Below are 19,734 nucleotides of genomic sequence, written 5' to 3'. Positions count from 1 at the left end.
GAAACGGTACATAAATATTGCACATTTTGATATGTTTTCTTCACGTGTGTGTGATTCGTGTACAACCAACGGCAATAAAAGTAGGACACCTAGAATCTGAATGCGTCACGTGTGTTGCCTAACTTTACAGCAATAAGTGGATTTTAGTAACAAATTCTCAATGGCAACTTCTACCACCGCCGTAGAGTTAGGCAACACACATAACGCCTTTGAGGAAAGCGAGTTTTTCAGGATCTAGGGGTCTCATTTTTATTGCCGCTGACTGTACATATATTTCCATTTTCAAATGAAGCAGGTTCAATATTGTGCTTGATGGGGGGCCTTTCCAATTCACCTGTAATACATATGGACGTAATAATTTAATATTGATAGCTTCTTGACTGAAAGGAATAGAACAACAAAGACACTTTTTATCATTATTTCTGCTGAGTGTGATGTAGATATTTTACTTGTAGGAATTGCTCGTCGAAAATTGTGTTTAAGAGAGTCTGGCGATAACACTTTCTGAAGGGTGAGGATGGAAATTTCGAGGGCATTCTTTCTTCTCTTAATACGAGGGTCATACAATAAGTTCGTGCCCTGAACTATTTACAGTAGCGATATTGAAAAATTCCTTCCACCACTTTTCGACATAGTCCCCTCCTAGTGCCAGACACTTTCGTCATAGTTTCTCTAACGCTGGAATTCCACTGGAATAAAATGTTCTCTCTTGTTCCTCTAACCCCCCCTCCACTGCATCAATGATGTCAGAATCATTGTCACATTTCTCACTTCCTTTAGTTTAAGAGAACAGGTATTGCTTGGTCCCTTGGTGCCAGATCTGGGAAACAATGTAGTCAGTCTATGGGCCAGCCAAGAAGTCGGTATAATTTGGGGGTACTAATTTTGCTTTATTTCATAGTTATATGGGTGCGTAAGGATACCAAAAACCATGCTTGTCATCTCAAAGTGGTAGCTAATAGAAATGACGGTCATTCCAAGGTGGCAGATGTTGACATTTGAAAAAATGACTATATCTCTGAAACCAACGGCCCGATCTCAATTAACTTTTTTTAAATGAAAGCCTGATATATGTTCAGTATTTAATGTTGTCTTTAGTTTTTCGATAGGATCAACTGTTAAGTACTTAATCACGGATTAGTAAAAAACATTCGTATGTTTTACTATTAATTTTATATTTATCAATAATTTATTAATAATATAGGCATCTGAGAAGAAAATGTTCCAAAAAACATTGTAGCGCAGACGCTTTTCTTTAATTCAACATATTACATTTGTTAGTTTTCACTAAGAATTCAGATAAAACAAATGAATTATGTAGTGTGTGCATCGAATTCTTCTAGCAGCATGTGTGCTTAGTCCTATTCAATTACACGTATTGTAACTGCTATTGACTATTGGATAGTACATTATTGTTATATGCATGCAATAACATTTAATAATAATCATAATGATTGATATTAGTATTATTATTAATATTAATAATAATGATAATAGTTTTGTTGTTGTAGTATTAACTAGCTATTAATTTTGTTTAATTGTTACCGATGTTCATAGAATAATGTTATTGATTGATTGAAATTCAAATTTTGTATGCGTCAGCACTTACACTATTTTCACCCGTCATATTATATGAGGCCAAGTCCCTTACAATGTATAAAAATCACCATGCATGTCTGGAAGATCTCCTTACCCAGGGAAATAACCGAGGCGGTACTGGAACACTCAACACATATATTCCTATGAGCAATACACAGGAGACCATGCATAAAACCATACAAAGGCAGCAACCCCGATGGCTTAGTGTAACGTCATCGTCTTGTGATCAAGGGGACCCTGGTTCGATACCCTGTGGTGGCACAAAGTGTAGGTCCACTCCGGATTTTCCTATCTGTGCATCAAGTGCACTTAAAAAGAAAATCTCAAATTAAACAACACTACAAAGGATTGTGCTGGCTGTAGGTTCAGACTCCAGAGCCTCGTTGGTCTGCAAGACTGCAGTTGCTGAGGTGAAGTACGTGGAAAGGAGGTTAACATTTGGGAGTGTTCAGAAGAACATCATAACATACGTGTATACTCGTTATTAGTTATTACAGCCGAAATGTCTGCTTTAAAGAAATTATAAATCTGTAAAAACAGAAGACGGACCAAAAAAGTTATTCTATATGTGGGGGAAATGCATTCACCAAAACACGTAGACTGTTTTGTACAGTGCTGCCGTGATCAGAAATTTTGATTGAGAATAAAGATGCATGATTTTTCGGATTAAAAATTTCGTCGCATGTGTCGAGCCAATTTTACCAATATCAAGTCCTTAAGTAAACTAGAAACAGATGCTTCATCCTCCCATTTGTTTTCTGAAAGTGGTCCTCGCTCATCAAAGCATGCTGAGAAACGTTTGAAACGGACACTCACACATGAACACATCGTATACATCAAGAATTGTGTTTCGTGTGACAAGGAAAGGAAATACAATAGAATATTAAGATCAAGGGAAACACTTATTCAAGTTCCTGAGCTTCGAATTGATAAGAAATGGCGTGGGACTGCAAATGAGAGGAGAGAGGAAAAATCATCGCAATCAAATCACCGGAAATCTTAGCTGCCGATACATGTTATCATGAATCTTATTACTTTGCCTACACCAAATTCAGATCAGATGAACCTGGAAATATTGGTGAATGTAGTTAAGCAAGAAAATGGGCACGTAAAAAGCTATGATATATATTTTATCCGAGAAATTAGAAGGTTGAACCTCAAAGTTACTTCCTTTCAAACAATTAAGGATGATGATGATCAAATATAAGAGTCTGCCGAAAAAAGTTTCCGTTATAGCTTGTACCAAGAATTTTGTTCCTCCAAGTGTATTCCAGCATTGACGGTACGATAGGTAATCTTACTTAGGATTTGCTACATGTAAACTATCTGAGGACGTAAATCATATTAGAAGCAGCTCTTGAAATGGAAAAATGTTAGCTGAAGGGTTGTTTGGTCGAGACTTGAAGTTATCTGAGGGGATGCTTCTATGGAATGAGATAACTGGGAAGATGATTTGCGAAAATTTCGCTAGCTTTTGGGATACCATTTCCAAGCATACCCTCTAACTTTGAGCATTGATTAGAAGAGCACATTTTGGCTAAGGTAGGGGGAAACCTATTCATGGAGCTGCTAAAAACATAAAGGAAGATGCGAAAGGTGTAGACAAACCCCATCATCATCTTACGAGCTTTACATAAATTACGTAGTCATACTTCCTAGGAAGATTGCCTCGAACCTTTTAGATTGATGCAATGTAAAAAATGTAAATGTCAGCTCGTAGATATAGCGTTGTGTATAGAACAATTGCTCACAATCATTTCAATTGAAAGGTATGTAATCTTGCATACACGAAACTGATACTGCAATACTTTCTTGATTGCTCCTGATAACTGTACTACTAGACCTATGTTGCAAGTAAACGACATTTTTTTGGCAATAATTATATTGACACGATAGGAAGTGCCAGCCTCACTTAATGTTTCCTCTCTATGGTGTAAATTGTCCGAGACATGAATGCTGCTTGTTTGTCACTAGCGTTGCCCACGAGACGAGACATGTCTCGTCTTGTCTCCTCTCCCGTCTCGAAAACGAGACAAGAAACGAGACGGGACAAGCGTTTCAAAATTCGAGACGAGACGAGACTGACCACCTGTCTCGTCTCGTTTTCGAGACGAGACACGGGACGGGACGAGACGGCTCGTGAAAAGTCTCGTCTCGTGTCGAAAGTCTCGAAAAAAATACAAACAAAATAATTAATCAGTTGTGAAAATTTATTTACTCGGAGTAAAGGATATTCTTTGGAAACCCAAATCAGCGTCTATTACATAAAAAAGGCTATCTTATTTAGTTTGTATACTCTTCCGAAATCCAGTATTACTTCCATTTTTCAATGTATTCAAGCTTAGTAATTTTAAGCTGCAATAGTACTCCAGATAGAAGTACTTTGCTAAAATACCGATTCAGATATCTATCTGTATAAAAATATTGTGAGAGAAAAGTTTTCTCGATAATTTCTTTGAAAGGAAAATTTATGAAAAATATTGTAAATCTTACGAAAATTACGAAAATTGCGGGCGTTGTTTGCTTTCCATAGTAACGAAATTTATTATTTGTTTATCCTTAAAACAGCTTAAATATATTTAACGCCTTTTAAGTAAAAACTACTGCTATAACGCGCAGGGTGGTATTTGTAGGGGGGATGGGGAGATTTCTTCCCCTCTGGGTACTTGTATCCCCCTCTGCTTGATAAATTTTATCCATGCGGGGGAAATGTTATATGGCATAAAGTCATTATCTCATGCTGTCCCTAGACAGTCAGTAGAATTTCCCCCCACTGGAAATTTCTTAAATACCACACTGAACAGTTAAGTGAGACATACGAGACTTGTACAATAGTTGTTATCTTCACAACACGATTATTCCCTCACAAGGAATAAGGAATATTCCACATAAAATCGTGCCATCTAAGGAACGGACCTAAAGCAATTTTTGTAGTCTTCTCATGGAAGGAAGTGATGTGATTTTTGACATGTAACCTCCCTTGCTAATTGTAATATTTCCGCATCCAAACCCCCTCGCTGTCAGTAATCATTTTCTCTAGGTATCTCTCACCTTTTAACTTTTTATTAAGCATTCTGTCTGTTTAAACATGAAATTTCCCAGCGGAGGGAAAATTCTCTCCCTTCAAAATAATTGGCGAAACGGGATTCGACAAAAAGGAAAGACATGGAAACTAAAATTGGAGCAAGAAAACACCTGAATTCTGTGAGGAAATGTAATCAATTTGTGGCATAACTTCCCTGGGTGATCGTTATCCTCTTCTGCTTGTCGCGGCGCTTCGGCACTAAGAATTGCATTTATTACTGTTGGTTCGTTCGCAAGTGACACTTCTCGCTTTTCGCCTGTCCTGTGTTGTTTGTCGCATTGGTCAGACCGAAGTAAGAAGTGGCCAGACCAAAGTAACAACCTATGTCAATTTCCGAACCTAAGTAGCACGAGCAGCTGCACGTGTCGCTGGGAAAAGGTGTTTTTTATCACTACCCATATCAACATCTCATTTCTAATTAATTTCTTACGTCGGATAAGCATTCTCTTATTTCTCCATATTTCTGGATGTTCCAACGTTTCTTCGATTCTTTAGCAAGCTCTTTCGAGTTATTTCTGTAAGCTTTTCCCTCGCAAAACGTAATTCGCCACACGATGCCCGCAACGAATTTGCCCAGACTATACCCTCGTGTTGCAGGTATGTTTACTTGCAAAATCCTGAAATTTCCTCAACAACTGCTACCCCAAAGGGCTGCCTTCCATTCATCCTTGCGCCAAAGGATGTGGAGGTAGCCACTGCCATTGTTTACTGTAGGTCCTCTTCCAGCCTTATTGGGGACAATCGTCATAAAATTCTCGCCAGCACAAACAGTTCATTCATTGCGACCCCTCTTCTCAAAATCAACAGCTTCATCCTCAGTACTGGTTGCAAACTCTAAAGATTTCGCACCAAAAAAACTGGTAATAGGCCAATATAGTTAGATACCCCTGCGTTGATGTAAAGCATCTATATTGCCTGAAGTCAAAGGAGTAAAAAGCGACATGCAAGAGGCAAGAAGCGACGCCTGCCACTTGGAAATGAACCCTCAGTAATAAATATAACCTTCATAACAGAAGCGACGTGACAAGCTGCACGTGTCCTTTGTCGCTTTCGTGTCGCTCGGACTTGACCGTTTTCTAATGTAGTGCATCGTGTCGCCTCTGTCCGTTGGTAGCGCATGCGTGGGGAAAGCCTGCTTAGAGACTAAAGGAGCCTGTGTCGCTTGTCACTTCGGTGCGAAACCCTTGTGTCCACCGATCGAACGCAGGCTTGCACGGCGTCTCATGCCGCCACGGTGTGCAATACTGCTGTTCATGGGCTAGTTCCCAAGCAGCATGTGTCGCGTGTCGCTTTGGTTTGAACTCTCCCTTTCATGAAACCTTGCAACCGAAGCGACGCAACAAACTGTTCAGAGTCGATTGTCGCTTGCGTGTTGAACGGATTAGACAGTTTTCTAAATACCGTGCGTCATGTTGCCTCGGACTGTGAATGCTTGCTAATAAACTGAAGTTGCCAGTGTCACGTGTGAACTACCATGTCGCTTGTCACTTCTTCTGAACGCTCCCTCAAGGGAGCTTGCAGACCAAAGCGACACGCGACAGGCGAGAAGCGACAAGCAACCGCTTGTAATTGAACACTCAGTAAATGTGACCTACCGAACCGAAGTAACACGACAAGGTAGGTGTTCGTGTTCTTTATCGCTGAAACTTAATATCGTGCATAGTGTAGCCTCGGTCTGTTAGTTGATAGTGCATACTATGGGGTGAATATTTACCTATATACGGAAAGGGCTCGTGTTGATCGTAACTTCAGTGCAAACTCCCAATGCGGCTTGTCGCCTGTCGCTTTTTGCTTCGGTCTCAAAGCTCCCTTCGTGTACGATGGATAAAAGAGTTGATTGAAGGCAGAAAAACAACAAAGTAGATTTCATTCTCTACCTATTGGTAATTAACAAACATTGTATTAAATACTAGCTGATTGCCCGTCTTTGCTCGGGTATTTATTTATATCAATCTTCTATTAAACAGAAAAACACTGAATTCTAACTATAGTGTAAAATGAACTTGGAGTTGAACGGCATTGGGAGTGTCACTATTCATCTTAGCGACCCCGAAAACTATGGATTCCACACTAATATCGGTCGTTTTACATTTCACCCCCTTCCCACCCCCTACCCTAGGGTGTCAGAGGTGTCTTTGAGTTGAACGGCATTGGGAGTGTCACTATTCATCTTAGCGACCCCGAAAACTATTGATTCCACACTAATGTCGGTCGTTTTTAAATTATTTTTACATGTCACCCCCTTCCCACCCCACCCCTAGGGGTGCCAGGGTTGTCTTGGAGTTGAACGGCATTGGGAGTGTCCCTATTCATCTTATCGACCCCGAACACTATAGATTCCACACTAATGTCGGTCATTTTCGATTATTTTTAAATGTCACCCCCTTACCACCCCACCCCTAGGGGTGCCAGGGGGTGTCTTGGAGTTGAAAGGCATTGGGAGTGTCCCTATTCATCTTATCGACCCGGAAACTATGGATTCCACACTAATGTCGGTTGTTTTCGATTATTTTTACATGTCAACCCCTCCCTCCCGACCCCCTGGGCTGTATTACCCCCACAGCATTATTTATTTTAATATTTCAAGTGATACGTGTACCAAGTTTGGTTGAAATCGCTCCAAGACGTTCCAGAGTTATGCCGAAACAAACATACACACACACACACACACACACACACACACACATCCATTTTTATATATTAGATTAATGTCCTTATGGTTAACGAATCTTATTTATTCTCACTATACAGTGAACAAAATAATTTAAGATTTTACCCACTTTCGGGAATAATATTTTGTGATGTCTTCCAGTTTTAACTTTTGTTGGCATAATATCCTGCATTACTTTTACGAGATGAGACGAGACAAAACGAGACGAGACGAGACGGGACAGAACCCTTGTAACGTCCCCGGCTGTCAGCCTGGCTTGTAAGTTTATAAGTTATCAAGATTTTATTTTCATTAGTTGATTTTGTAATGGCACTTCTGATCTGTATGTTAATTAATACCCTAAGTTGGTAACTTTGGCTGTATTCAATATACCTTAAGCACCGAGTTCATATGTATGCCACTAGAGGCGCCTCGGTAGTAGTTATTACTGTGCGCAGCTGGTCAGCGCAGCCATAGTAAATCTAAGTAGTTCCTAGAATCGCCACATGCTTACGCTGCGATCAGGGCTCCCAAAGCTACAAAAGAAGCCTGATGGCCGTGTGCACGAACGAAGATCAAATTTTAAACTCGGATCGGGAAAGGATCACTGATAAATTCCATTGCACGAAGACGGTTCAACACTTGATCGCGATCTAGGAACATCAAAACGAGTTTATCTTCTGATCGGCCATTCACCACCGTTTTGGTGTCTGATCCTGGTTCACAATACTGACGCTTCGACTGCAGGCAGTTGTTTTTTAATATAAAAAGAGCGGAAAGTGATATCGAGGGCGTGCAAACGCTAGAGATGTTGGCTGTACAATGCTGATAATTCGAGAAATGTGTAAAGTAATCTAAAACCTGCCAAAATAATAATAATTTGTGGTTCTGTGGTGCAAAGTCGAAATGTTTCTAAATACTGTACTTTCTATCCCAGACACAAAACATGTGCAAGTGCAAGATAAATTAGAACAGAGCAATCTTACGATATTGCTACATGGTGTTGGAAATATGATTGTATACATTTACGAAAATACATGTTACTGGCTATTTACATGACACGACAATATAAATATATAAGAATTAAGAAATGAAGCATTCAAATACTTACCACAATACAGTAATGATAATAAAATATCTTTATTGAGCGGGCGAGGTTCAGCGTACGCTGTTCTCTCGCGAATGCATTTTGTAAGGCATTGAAGTCCCGTAGAAGAAGGTTCCATGCTTTCTCCTTATTCTTTTGTCTTGCACCGTCAGTTCTTTTTTAAGATTATTATTTATCTACACCCTACTACATCCTTGTACTTGTCGACGAGGTTGATCAGTACATTTCTCAAATTCAGATAAATTTGCGGCTCGAAATTACTTTCTTCTCCTACACATTGATACTTTAACACATCACACTACTCGGTGGGGTTCTTGATTGTCATTTGTTTTAGCCAACCAATCAGGTATAGACTTACAAATTAATCTCGGATCATTTGAACGGAATCTCGTGAACGTCGTTTTTCGTTGGTGCAATGCAAATCTTTAAACCAAGTTCATTTAGAGTGGATTAAAATTGATCTCGTTCATCTGAACTTCGAAATAATCGACGTTGGTGCACGTTGCCATGAGTGTGGTCCTAGTATCAGTTGGTTTGTGGACACTGCCTGGAGCACATCGAGGGCTGGCTCCTCAGCTTAGGCTGAGAGATCCACCTCCAGCCCTAACAGCCTGGTCTGAACCCGGTTAAGACTGAGGAGAGGTATCCGGACCTTGGTTCGACCCAGCCTCGTGCTGATGAACAAGGTACCCGAGCCTTAGTTGACTCGTCCCTAAGTCTATAACTGAGCGGTAGGTAAACGAACCAGTTTCGATCCCGGCTTCGTGCTGTGAGGAGCCTCTTGTCATACCGACTGGTTCGATCCCCGGTGTTGTCACCGCGTACCGTGGGAAGGCACCCGAACGTATGTTCGTACCAGTATGTATATACTGAGTGTCAAAGTGCCAGAACGTTTCACTTTTGGTTTATATATATATATATATATATATATATATATATATATATATATACCCCACCCCCTACTCCTCGCTCTGAGAGAGATAAATTCTTTAACGAGGGCCATGACTATCATCAGGATAAGTAAATGTTAGTATCAATGTCATTGGCACCTGATTAAAGGTTAGTAGCGCCAGAGTAGGGAAACTTTAGAATTAATAAGGGGCAAATTTTAATAATATTAAATTGTTTAAGAATTGTTATTAATTTTGGTTTAGGCAATATTTCTCATTCTGCCATTGTAAACGAGTGTAGATTTATGCAAAGGAATTTTTATTGTAAATTGGACTTTGTAAATTATGATACTTGTAAGCAAGCCTTTATTTAAATAAATAGTTATGCAATGTTTCATAATCGAGTTTCCCATATTTTCACCCAGCAAGCCCAGAGTGTATAAGAGTTCTCATACTCCCGACAGATGTGAGTAGCAATAATGGGTAATGCAACAGCGGCGGCCATTGGTGCCCCCGTTCGCCTGCACCGGGTTGCCGTCGTTCTCGTCTTTTCGAACTCTGCATGATTTGGCGCCATAACGCAGGGCACGATTTGCAAAATATGGGGCACGATTTGCAAAACGCGGGGCTTGGTTTGTATAACATAGTGCTTGATTTGCATAACATTTGGCTCGATTTGCCTAATTTAAAGCTCGTTTTGCATAACATGAAACTGTTATAAATTTTGTTTATAGAAACTATTGCCCGTTTTAAAGTTTATTTGGTTTGCAACATAAGGACTCGATGAACAGTAAGTCTTGTAAAAACGTACAACTTGCGAAGTTTAGATGGCGAGAAATAGAAAGGAAATGTTTGCAGGATTCAAAGATGTATAAAACTATGAACCTTGTTTACAAAAGAACGTTTCTTGAACAGCGTGCAAAAATGTGATATTATCTGTCAGGAAGTTTCAGTGGAAATTTGACTCTTTTGTTAGTGATAACGCTGGTGTTGCTTATCTTATTTAACACATTGTTGCTCGTATCAGATGTATTATCGACATCGCGCAAGGAAGAATAAGAAGCAGAACGTTGGTACAAAGAACTCATTACTTGTCAGAATCTCTACGCGTGTGGTTGTATGACAAAAGATGTCTACCGTTCGCATCCCAGCTGATGTACAGTTACAGAAAAGAAAGCTTGGCCTTCCATATAAAAAAAAAAAAAAAAAAAAAAAAAAAATGGGCTGCTTTGATGAGGCCAGTCTCGAATAAAAATGTAGGAACGATACGGGAGATTCCGTCTCCTCCCAGCGATCCGGAACAGCGGGAATTCAAGATGAGGGGAAAATCTAAGAAATTGAAAAACCAATGGAAGAAGTTGATGGATCGTTTAAAAAGGAAATAAGACAAACGAAGGTGAAGTGCCAGGATATTCTCCAACCCACCCGGAGCTGGACTACAGTTGGATGGATGATTCGCCCTCTGGAACATCTGAAGTTTGTTACAGACAGCCTGATAGTACAACTACAGTGACTAACAACTTTTGTGTACCAAGTGAATCAATCCTTCTTGCACGCGATCCCATAGAAGAAGAGATAATCAACTTATGTCGCGAGTCATATATCAGCCTTCCCTTTCTAGAAGACCGACGCGAGACGTGCCATTTACCTGGAGTCCATAGCAACCTTATAACATCCCGGCTTGGAGATAGTGATCTTGAAGTACCCATCAGTAAATCTACGCTTCGGAAGAGAACTCTGGGCCAACTATTAAACCATTTGGAGTAGCTTCTATGGTAGTGCGACCCATAGCTTCTTGCGGAATCAAACCAAAGACAAAATCAAGAAAGGTCGCCACTTCTCAAGAAGATGAAAAGAAAGTGCTGTTTGAGCGACTGCGCACATTGGAAGACCAAAACAGAAAACTACAGCAGGAACTGAGTGACGTGAAAAAAAAAAAAACCGCGCCTATGAGCCGACAGAGAGCTTGAGGGAAAATGAAACTTCAGCCAGAATTAAAGAAGAAAGAAGGGCTAAGATAGAACAAAGACTGATAGAATTTTTCCTAAATAAGGACGTCAAATTTCGGGATGTGGGAAAATTCCTTCTGAAGAACAGAGTGAGAATGCCAAGATATTTCCAATTAATGATATTCCTCCGAGAGAAGAAGTTAGTTCGTTGAAAAAAAGAATTTTTGATGTAAAAACTATAATAGTGCTTTGTTTATGAAAGGACTTTCCTATTATTGTTATAATCATATGCTGATAGAATTTTTCGTAACATTTAGTAAGTCTGAGGTTAAAAAGGAAAAGTTGAAATTGTTTTAGAAGCTTGTAAGAAGTATAGCATGCAGAGTAAATAAGGTTGATTATGCTAAAATTTCCCCCTTTCTATGCAAGTAGGGAAACTTTAAAGAGTAAGAGTCTGGATTGTCAGAGTAGTAATTATATGAATGGCGCAAGTTCTACTGTCATATAAACTCTTTAATTGCTAAAAAAGTGTTAAGTACGAATAGAATAAGAAGCCGAAGAAGGGCTAGTAGAGTAGTATTAAGTGCAAGAAAAAAATATTTCCTTGTATGTTGCTTGAGTTAGTGTAATTAAAGGTTAAGATACCTCCCACGTATGCACAAGGGCCGATAAAGGGCGTGCAAGAGCTAGAGGCTCCGTGTTACGGCAAGCTAGGAATGCTGCCATGGTATAGTAATCCCAGGAATAAATTTGAGCGTGTACTAAAGGGACATAAGATAATGTTATTGTACTAGATGAAACTGTATTCAACCTCCCTATGTACTTAACTGTTCTCTTTCTGAGTTGTTTATGTAAGAAAGAGCTATGTAAATGGAGTTTTTACCAAAAGGTAAAAGTGTAATTTAGATTCTTGATAAAGTGTTCCTGTGACTTAGCTGTAGGAAAATAATAATTTAATTGGGGTGTAACATGCAACTTCATGGATTCGGTATGTTGGTTGTTCCAGGTTTTGAAATAATTTCAACGAAAAAAGAAATGAGAAACAGAAAAATCTTTTGCCTCAAAGAATGGTTCATTTTTAATTCAAAAGATTTTTCCCCAAAGGAAGGGGAGTGTTGTAACGTCCCCGGCTGTCAGCCTGGTTTGTAAGTTTATAAGTTATCAAGATTGTATTTTCATTAGTTGATTTTGTAATGGCACGTCTGATCTGTGTGTTAATTAATACCCTAAGTTGGTAACTTTGGCTGTATTCAATATACCTTAAGCACCGAGTTCATAAGTATGCCACTAGAGGCGCCTCGGTAGTAGTTATTACTGTGCGCAGCTGGTCAGCGCAGCCATAGTAAATCTAAGTAGTTCCTAGAATCGCCACATGCTTACGCTGCGATCAGGGCTCCCAAAGCTACAAAAGAAGCCTGAGTGTAGTCCTAGTATCAGTTGGTTTGTGGACACTGACTGGAGCACATCGAGGGCTGGCTCCTCAGCTTAGGCTGAGAGATCCACCTCCAGCCCAAACAGCCTGGTCTGAACCCGGTTAAAACTGGGGAGAGGTATCCGAACCTTGGTTCGGCCCCAGCCTCGTGCTGAGGAACAAGGTACCCGAGCCTTAGTTGACTCGTCCGTAAGTCTATAACTGAGCGGTAGGTAAACGAACCAGTTTCGATCCCGGCTTCGTGCTGTGAGGAGCCTCTTGTCATACCGACTGGTTCGATCCTCGGTGTTGTCACCGCGTACCGTGGGAAGGCACCGGAACGTATGTTCGTACCAGTATGTATATACTGAGTGTAAAAGTGCCAGAACGTTTCACTTTTGGTTTATATATATATATATATACCCCCACCCCCTACTCCTCGCTCTGAGAGAGATAAATTCTTTAACGAGGGCCATGACTATCATCAGGATAAGTAAACGTTAGTATCAATGTCGTTGGCACCTGATTAAAGGTTAGTAGCGCCAAAGTAGGGAAACTTTAGAATTAATAAGGGGCAAATTTTAATAATATTAAATTGTTTAACAATTGTTATTAATTTTGGTTTAGGCAATATTTATCATTCTGCCATTGTAAGCGAGTGTAGATTTATGCAAAGGAATTTTTATTGTAAATTGGACTTTGTAAATTATGATAATTGTAAGCAAGCCTTTATTTAAATAAATAGTTATGCAATGTTTCATAATCGAGTTTCCCATATTTTCACCCAGCAAGCCCAGAGTGTATATGAGTTCTCATACTCCCGACAGATGTGAGTAGCAATAATGGGTAATGCAACAGCGGCGGCCATTGGCCTCCCCGTTCGCCTTCACCAGGTTGCCGTTGTTTCGCTTCTTTCGAACGTTGCACCCTTCGAGACGAGACACGGGACGAGACAAACGTATATTTTCGAGACGAGACACGAGACGAGACTGCATTTTCACGAGACGGGACGAAACAGACCAAAGTCTCGTCTCGTCTCGTGGGCAACACTATTTGTCACACGAAACACAATTCTTGATTTATGTATACGAGGTGTCCATCTGTGAGTGCCCGTTTCAAGGGTTTATCAGCATGCTTTGATGAGCAAGCACTTTCAGAAAACAAATTGGAGGATGAAACATCTGCTTCTAGTCTTCTTAAGGACTTCATATTTTTAAAATTGGCTCAACATATGCCATTTTCAGCCAATAAATCATGCATCTTTATTTTCAATCAAAAGTTCTGCTCACGGCAGCACTGTGCAAAACAGTCTACGTCTTTTGGTGAATGCATTCCCCCCCACATACAATATAACGTCTCTGTTCCGTCTTCTGTTTTTACAGATTTTTAATTTCTTTAAAGCAGATATTTCGGCTGTAATAACTAATAACGAGTATCCCCGTATATTATGATATTCTTCTGAACACTCCCAATGTTATCATCATTTCTACGTACTTCACCTCAGCAACTGCAGTCTTGGAGACCAACGAGGCTCTGGCGTCTGAACATTTTCTTCTCAGATGCCTAGATTATTAATCAATTAATGATAAATAAAAAAATAATATTAAAAAATACAAATGTTTTTACAATTTCGTGATTAACTACTTAACGGTTGCTCCTATCGAAAAACTAGAGAAAACATTAAACATAGAACTTATATTAAGCTTTTATTTTATAAACGTTAATTGAGATCGGGCCGTTGGTTTCAGAGATATAGTAATTTTTTCAACTATCAACATCCGCTTTCTTGGATTGGCTACAATTTCTATTAGCTACTTCTTTGAGATTCCTTACACACCCATATAACGGTCGTAATAAATGACATTTACTACCCCCAAATTATACCGAATTCTTGATTTTGGCCACTTGGCCCATAGACTAATGTGGATGTCGCAAGCTTTTGAAGCCACAGGATTGGAAAGTTGCTTTTGTTAACATTTGTCATGTTTTGAGCATATGCCAACATTAGTGGCGGCCGAAGACATCTTACTCTATTTAACCCAACAATGTCACCAAGTGTTCTAGTGGTGAATCTCATATCAGTGTTTATTAGTTGCTGCACACGATCGAGTTTCCTAGGTAATGGCTGTTGATGGTCTTCCGGTACATTGTTAATCTTCACGTGACTCACGACTGCAGCTGAATTCCCTATGCCACTTCTTTATCGTCGAATATGAATGTGCCTTATCCCCCAATGTCTGCACCATATCATTGTGGACCTTTTCAGGTGATAGACCTTTCAACAATGGATATTCGATCACAGTTTGCAACTCTGAAGGCTCCATTTTTCAATATAGCCTTACCTTCTGTTAAGTTTAGCACCTTCGTAACTCACATCCCCTATACCCCTTCATAGCGTGGTGCATAGCACAGGGGAGCACTTTACCTTTTCTTCTCTTATGTTTACACTTGCAACACAAAAAGTTTAATAGATACAAGAAATGGTTATTGGTATTTTATTAATTAACCCCCCCTCTATACAACGAATATCTTGAACATCCCCTATAACATGAATTACCGGCATCTATCTTAATTCCTATGGATGGTATGGCACATGAGTGTAATACATCTGCGGATGTAGTTAGGATTCGAATATCTGTATTAATCGGCAACACTATCCGGTTATCTACATCTAATAATCAAAATGAGTTTGTTATTATTTCATTTGTTGGGGTTATATATGAGTCAAATTCTGCCATTATAAAATCGGAATATTCTTAGCTTCTTGCAACACATACAACGAAAGGATATGAGTAATACTACAGAATTTGGTTCATCAAACACATATTGTAGTAATCCAAAGCACAAAGCGCTAAAGTGTTCCAATCGAAGTGGATGAAATCAAATCACTGTAGAAAGACTTAATTATTGTTGATATCGGAAGAGTTAAGACATATTACATTGTTGTACAAATTACAGTTGCGCTTTTGTACAATTCCTTCTCAAATATCATTTTAGTAGGTACCCTTCTCATAGACAAATAATTAAGAGATATAAATTCATTTACTACAGCTCCTGTCTACTCTTGCGGCGGGAAGCCTGCATGAAACCTAGCAGCTTGTAGAACGAAGTGCGCACAGCACCTCCTCCTGCGACGTCGTAACTCTCGGCGCCAGCGCTGTTGTCTGGTTGGTCTGTGGTGTATTCCCCGCTCCCCACTTCCCTTGCACAGCATGTAGGCCGCTATAGGTCTAGGAGCTATAGTAAAATTATATTTTTATATTAGATAGCAGAAACGTTACAGAAAATTGAACTTACTCGCCATTTCAATTGTGGAAAGGAAAATTTTCTAGACAAGCATTTAGCAAATGTTATCACTGTTGCCAGCGTACACGGGAATTTCTTATAGTAAAGAATGAATAAAATTTTTTGCATAAAAATGGCCTATTTCTTCCCAATTGTAGTCTCATCACATAACATATCATGTTTGTAAAATCCTATACCGTATATTTCTTTTCGTAGAAAACCAAACATGTCCTGCTTCGAAATTAGGATGTAATTACTATCGATGCCTCCCTTGCTCATTCCTCTGTGATGGAGAAGTAGACTGCAGGAATGATGAATGGGACGAGAATCCAGATATATGCAGTAAGTTATTTTGCAATCTAACTTTTTTCCTTGTTCATTCATTTTTAAACATAATAAATCAAGATTATATTAATTTTGAGTAAAAATAATAGAAAGCAAGAAACGACTAATTTCTCCTTGTAACTTTCAAAGATTTTTCTTAACTTTTATGTGTGTGCATTTTCACAGATCTCTAGATACAGACTGGAAAAGATGAGATGTTGTTTTAAGCCGCGCATTTTCGCTAACTCATAGCATTCGGTATAGAAATTTGGCGGAGCATTAGTGTTTATTAAGTTTTCATGTATATGAATAAATTATTTGTACAATTAAAAATTGAAGCCTTTTGGTACAATGACTCATAGTTGTTACAAGTTGAAATATGAAAGTATGCTCACCGCCATATTATATCGCGACTTAAAAAAAATGTCTTAAAGTTGAACCATAAAAAAACCCTCGAGTTTCTAGTATGGTACCTAGAGGTCTGTGGTATTTCTCCCCTGGTGAAACTACACATACAATATTATCTCTTTGGCCGGCTCCCGTGGTGAAGTGGTTACCACATCGTTTTACGAATCTAAGGATCTCCGATTCGAATCCCGGTCTACGAATGGATGTTTGTGAGTGTCAATTCATCAATTTCATCACATCTTCATTCATCCCCATTTTCGCAATTATTCAAAATATAAACTATTTAGAATGACCATACGAAGGAGACATTCACCCCTTAACTTATGACCTCCCCACGTAAATTACCTCTACACATGAAGCAACTTACGAGCGAACGTCTTACCATGTGATGTTGTGTTGCCAAATCGTACAGATATGAAATGGGGCGGTGATAACTTCCCCCTCTTCTCTCAAAAATATACAATATATTATAACAACACCTTTTCTAGCTGTAAAGAATTTATAAAGATATCAATTTATGCCTTGGTCTTCGGGTAGCGCTGTGTGCACGTGTAGTTGTTCTATGTTGACCTTATACCAGCATATCTCCTGAAATCCACAAAGACAAGAAGCAGTATCGTTGTACAATTATATATATATATAAACACAGACATGGATATGAATTCATTTTTAGTTTACAATATTCGCTTTTGCAGATAAAGGTGAAATCGATTTCTAAATCAATTCATTATCCGGTACCATTCAAACTGATTTACATAAAACACGTGATTACGTAAACGTAAACAAACAACAGAGCCAAAAGAAAAACAGGAGTACGTACTCTTCACAAATATACAAGATAAACCAACACGAACTCGTCGGTCTCGAGTAGCTAAGCCTAAAGCTATGCATTGAGGCGAGGAAGATATCTTTTAAGATAGCTTACATGTGACCTTCGCAAATTGTTGGTGTCTCTACAGTCTTGCAGCAGAACAGTGCTTCTACCTAAGAACTTTTTAACCAAATATGCTCCCTGATATTTCAAACATACAGATTTAGTAATTTTATCAGACAATTTGGAAATTTCCTGAGACTGTATCAGTACTAGATCACCAACCGAAAATATGATATCAGATTATCTTTTCTTGTACAACGTATCAGATTTTTCAACATTTTAGCCATATTTCCAATAGCAATTTCCCATTTTGAAACAAGATCCTTTATATTTGTATCTTCCTCAGATTGAGAAAGTTTCCATTTGATTTTCAATGGCGAATGTAATGGACGGCCCAAAAATAATTCTGCTGGCGACATTTTCAATGTTGCGTGATACACAGAATTAATGCTAAATTGAATTTATTTTAATACTGTACTCCATTTTATCTGATTATTATGAATTTAAGTTCTTAATGCACCTTTAATTGTGGCAATGTATCGTTCACTTAAATTAGCTGCAGCATGATATGGAGAGGTAGTTATATGTCTTATTCCCATTTGAAACAAATATGAAGCAAAGTACTCACTCTTGAAATACGCAGCATTATCTGTGACGCATTCAAAAGGTATGCCATGTAACATAAACCAATTATGTATAAATGTAACGCAACTTTAAGCACTTAATTGTGTCATAGGTTGGCACATGCAGAATTTTGAAGCCTCGTCTACACAAATAAGAATATATTTAAAATTATTAGACATTGGCAGAGGGTCAACCACATCTATATACAATCTTTGCAACGCTTGCGTGACAATTTCTGACTTTAGAACATTGGATAGTAATACATTTCTCTTTTTTGCCTTTTGGCAAATATCACAAGAAGATACAATGGCTTTGATATGTTCTTTCATATCAGTCCAAGTGAACTTCCGTTGTATCTTTTCCAAGGTTTCAACCCAATAGCTATGAGCACCTCCTATAACATTTGCGTGATAATAATCTATGATGGAATTTTGTAAATGTTTAGGAACAAGAATTTTGAAAGGTTGTCCACTTGCTCTGGTACGTTTATACAACAAGCAACATACTAATTTATAATCCGGTATTACTTCGTTATTCTCTATCCTATTCATAATGTCTGACAATTCAGAATCTTTCCGTTGTTCATATTTCAAGTACATAGAAAACAGAGGATGAAAATACATACTTAAGTATACACTTTCCAATGCTTCTACAACTAATTCTTCAGTATCAAATTCGTTACTATTGTATATTCTAGACAGAAAATCTGCTATTACATTACTTTTACTATAGATGTGTTTAACTTCAAATTTAAATTCAGACAATTTCTCCATATATCTAGCATATAACGGGCAACTTTTTGCTCTTTTTTAGCATCCACATTACACTTAAAGAGTCCATTTATACTTCAAAGAGCTGCAATTTCAAATGGGATGCAAAATTTTCAATGGCTAACATGAGCCCTAATAATTCAATTTCATAAATTGACTTATTCTTATCTTTTTCTATAATTCGTTTAGAATGAAAATGAACAGGCCTCAATATACCCATGTCATCCTTTTGTAACAATGTACATCCATACCCTTTTAAACTACCATCTACTTGTACTACAAAGGGCTTATTTAAGTCTGGTAACTTTAATATTACATTCTCTTCGAAACATTTTTTGATTTTCTCTAAAGCCCATTCTTGAGCCTGTCCCCATTTAAATTTTACTTTCTTAGTTTTTAATTCATACAAGGGTCCCATTAATTCTTGAAAATCAAGAATAAATCTACTGAAATATGATAGGAAACCACATAATCTATTAAGTCCACGCATGTTCTTAGGCTTGGGGATCTTTCTTATCGCCTCTAAACGTTCTGGATCCATATTCAATGTACCATCTCTAATAATAAATCCTAAATATTTAATTTCATTTTTCATAAACTGGCTTTTTTCTGGTGAAATTATAACGCCCCATTTACGTAATCTTTCAAATACAGTACGTACATTTTGCAAATGTGATTCCTTATCTTCACTAAATATAATCACATCATCCGCGTAGAATTCTAGAATAGTCCCCTTGAGATGCCCTAGAATTACATA

At 38.4% G+C, this 19,734-nt stretch overlaps 1 protein-coding gene across 1 annotated transcript in view; it reads left to right on the top strand.

Moving 5' to 3' along the window:
* The window catches only part of LOC145977875 (uncharacterized), a 469,373-nt gene that overhangs the window by 174,479 nt on the left and 275,160 nt on the right, over positions 1 to 19,734 (top strand). The window contains exon 4 of the mRNA XM_083110208.1: positions 16,194 to 16,319. Within this exon, the coding sequence (XP_082966334.1) occupies positions 16,194 to 16,319 (126 nt within the window). The remainder of the gene's footprint in view (positions 1 to 16,193; positions 16,320 to 19,734) is intronic.

The sequence above is a fragment of the Lepisma saccharinum genome, chromosome 23 (genome assembly GCF_977018435.1).
Source record: "Lepisma saccharinum chromosome 23, izLepSacc3.1, whole genome shotgun sequence".
Lineage (NCBI taxonomy): Eukaryota > Metazoa > Arthropoda > Insecta > Zygentoma > Lepismatidae > Lepisma > Lepisma saccharinum.
The sequence above is the reverse complement of the archived record's forward strand: the minus strand, read 5'-3'. Positions and strand labels throughout refer to the sequence as shown.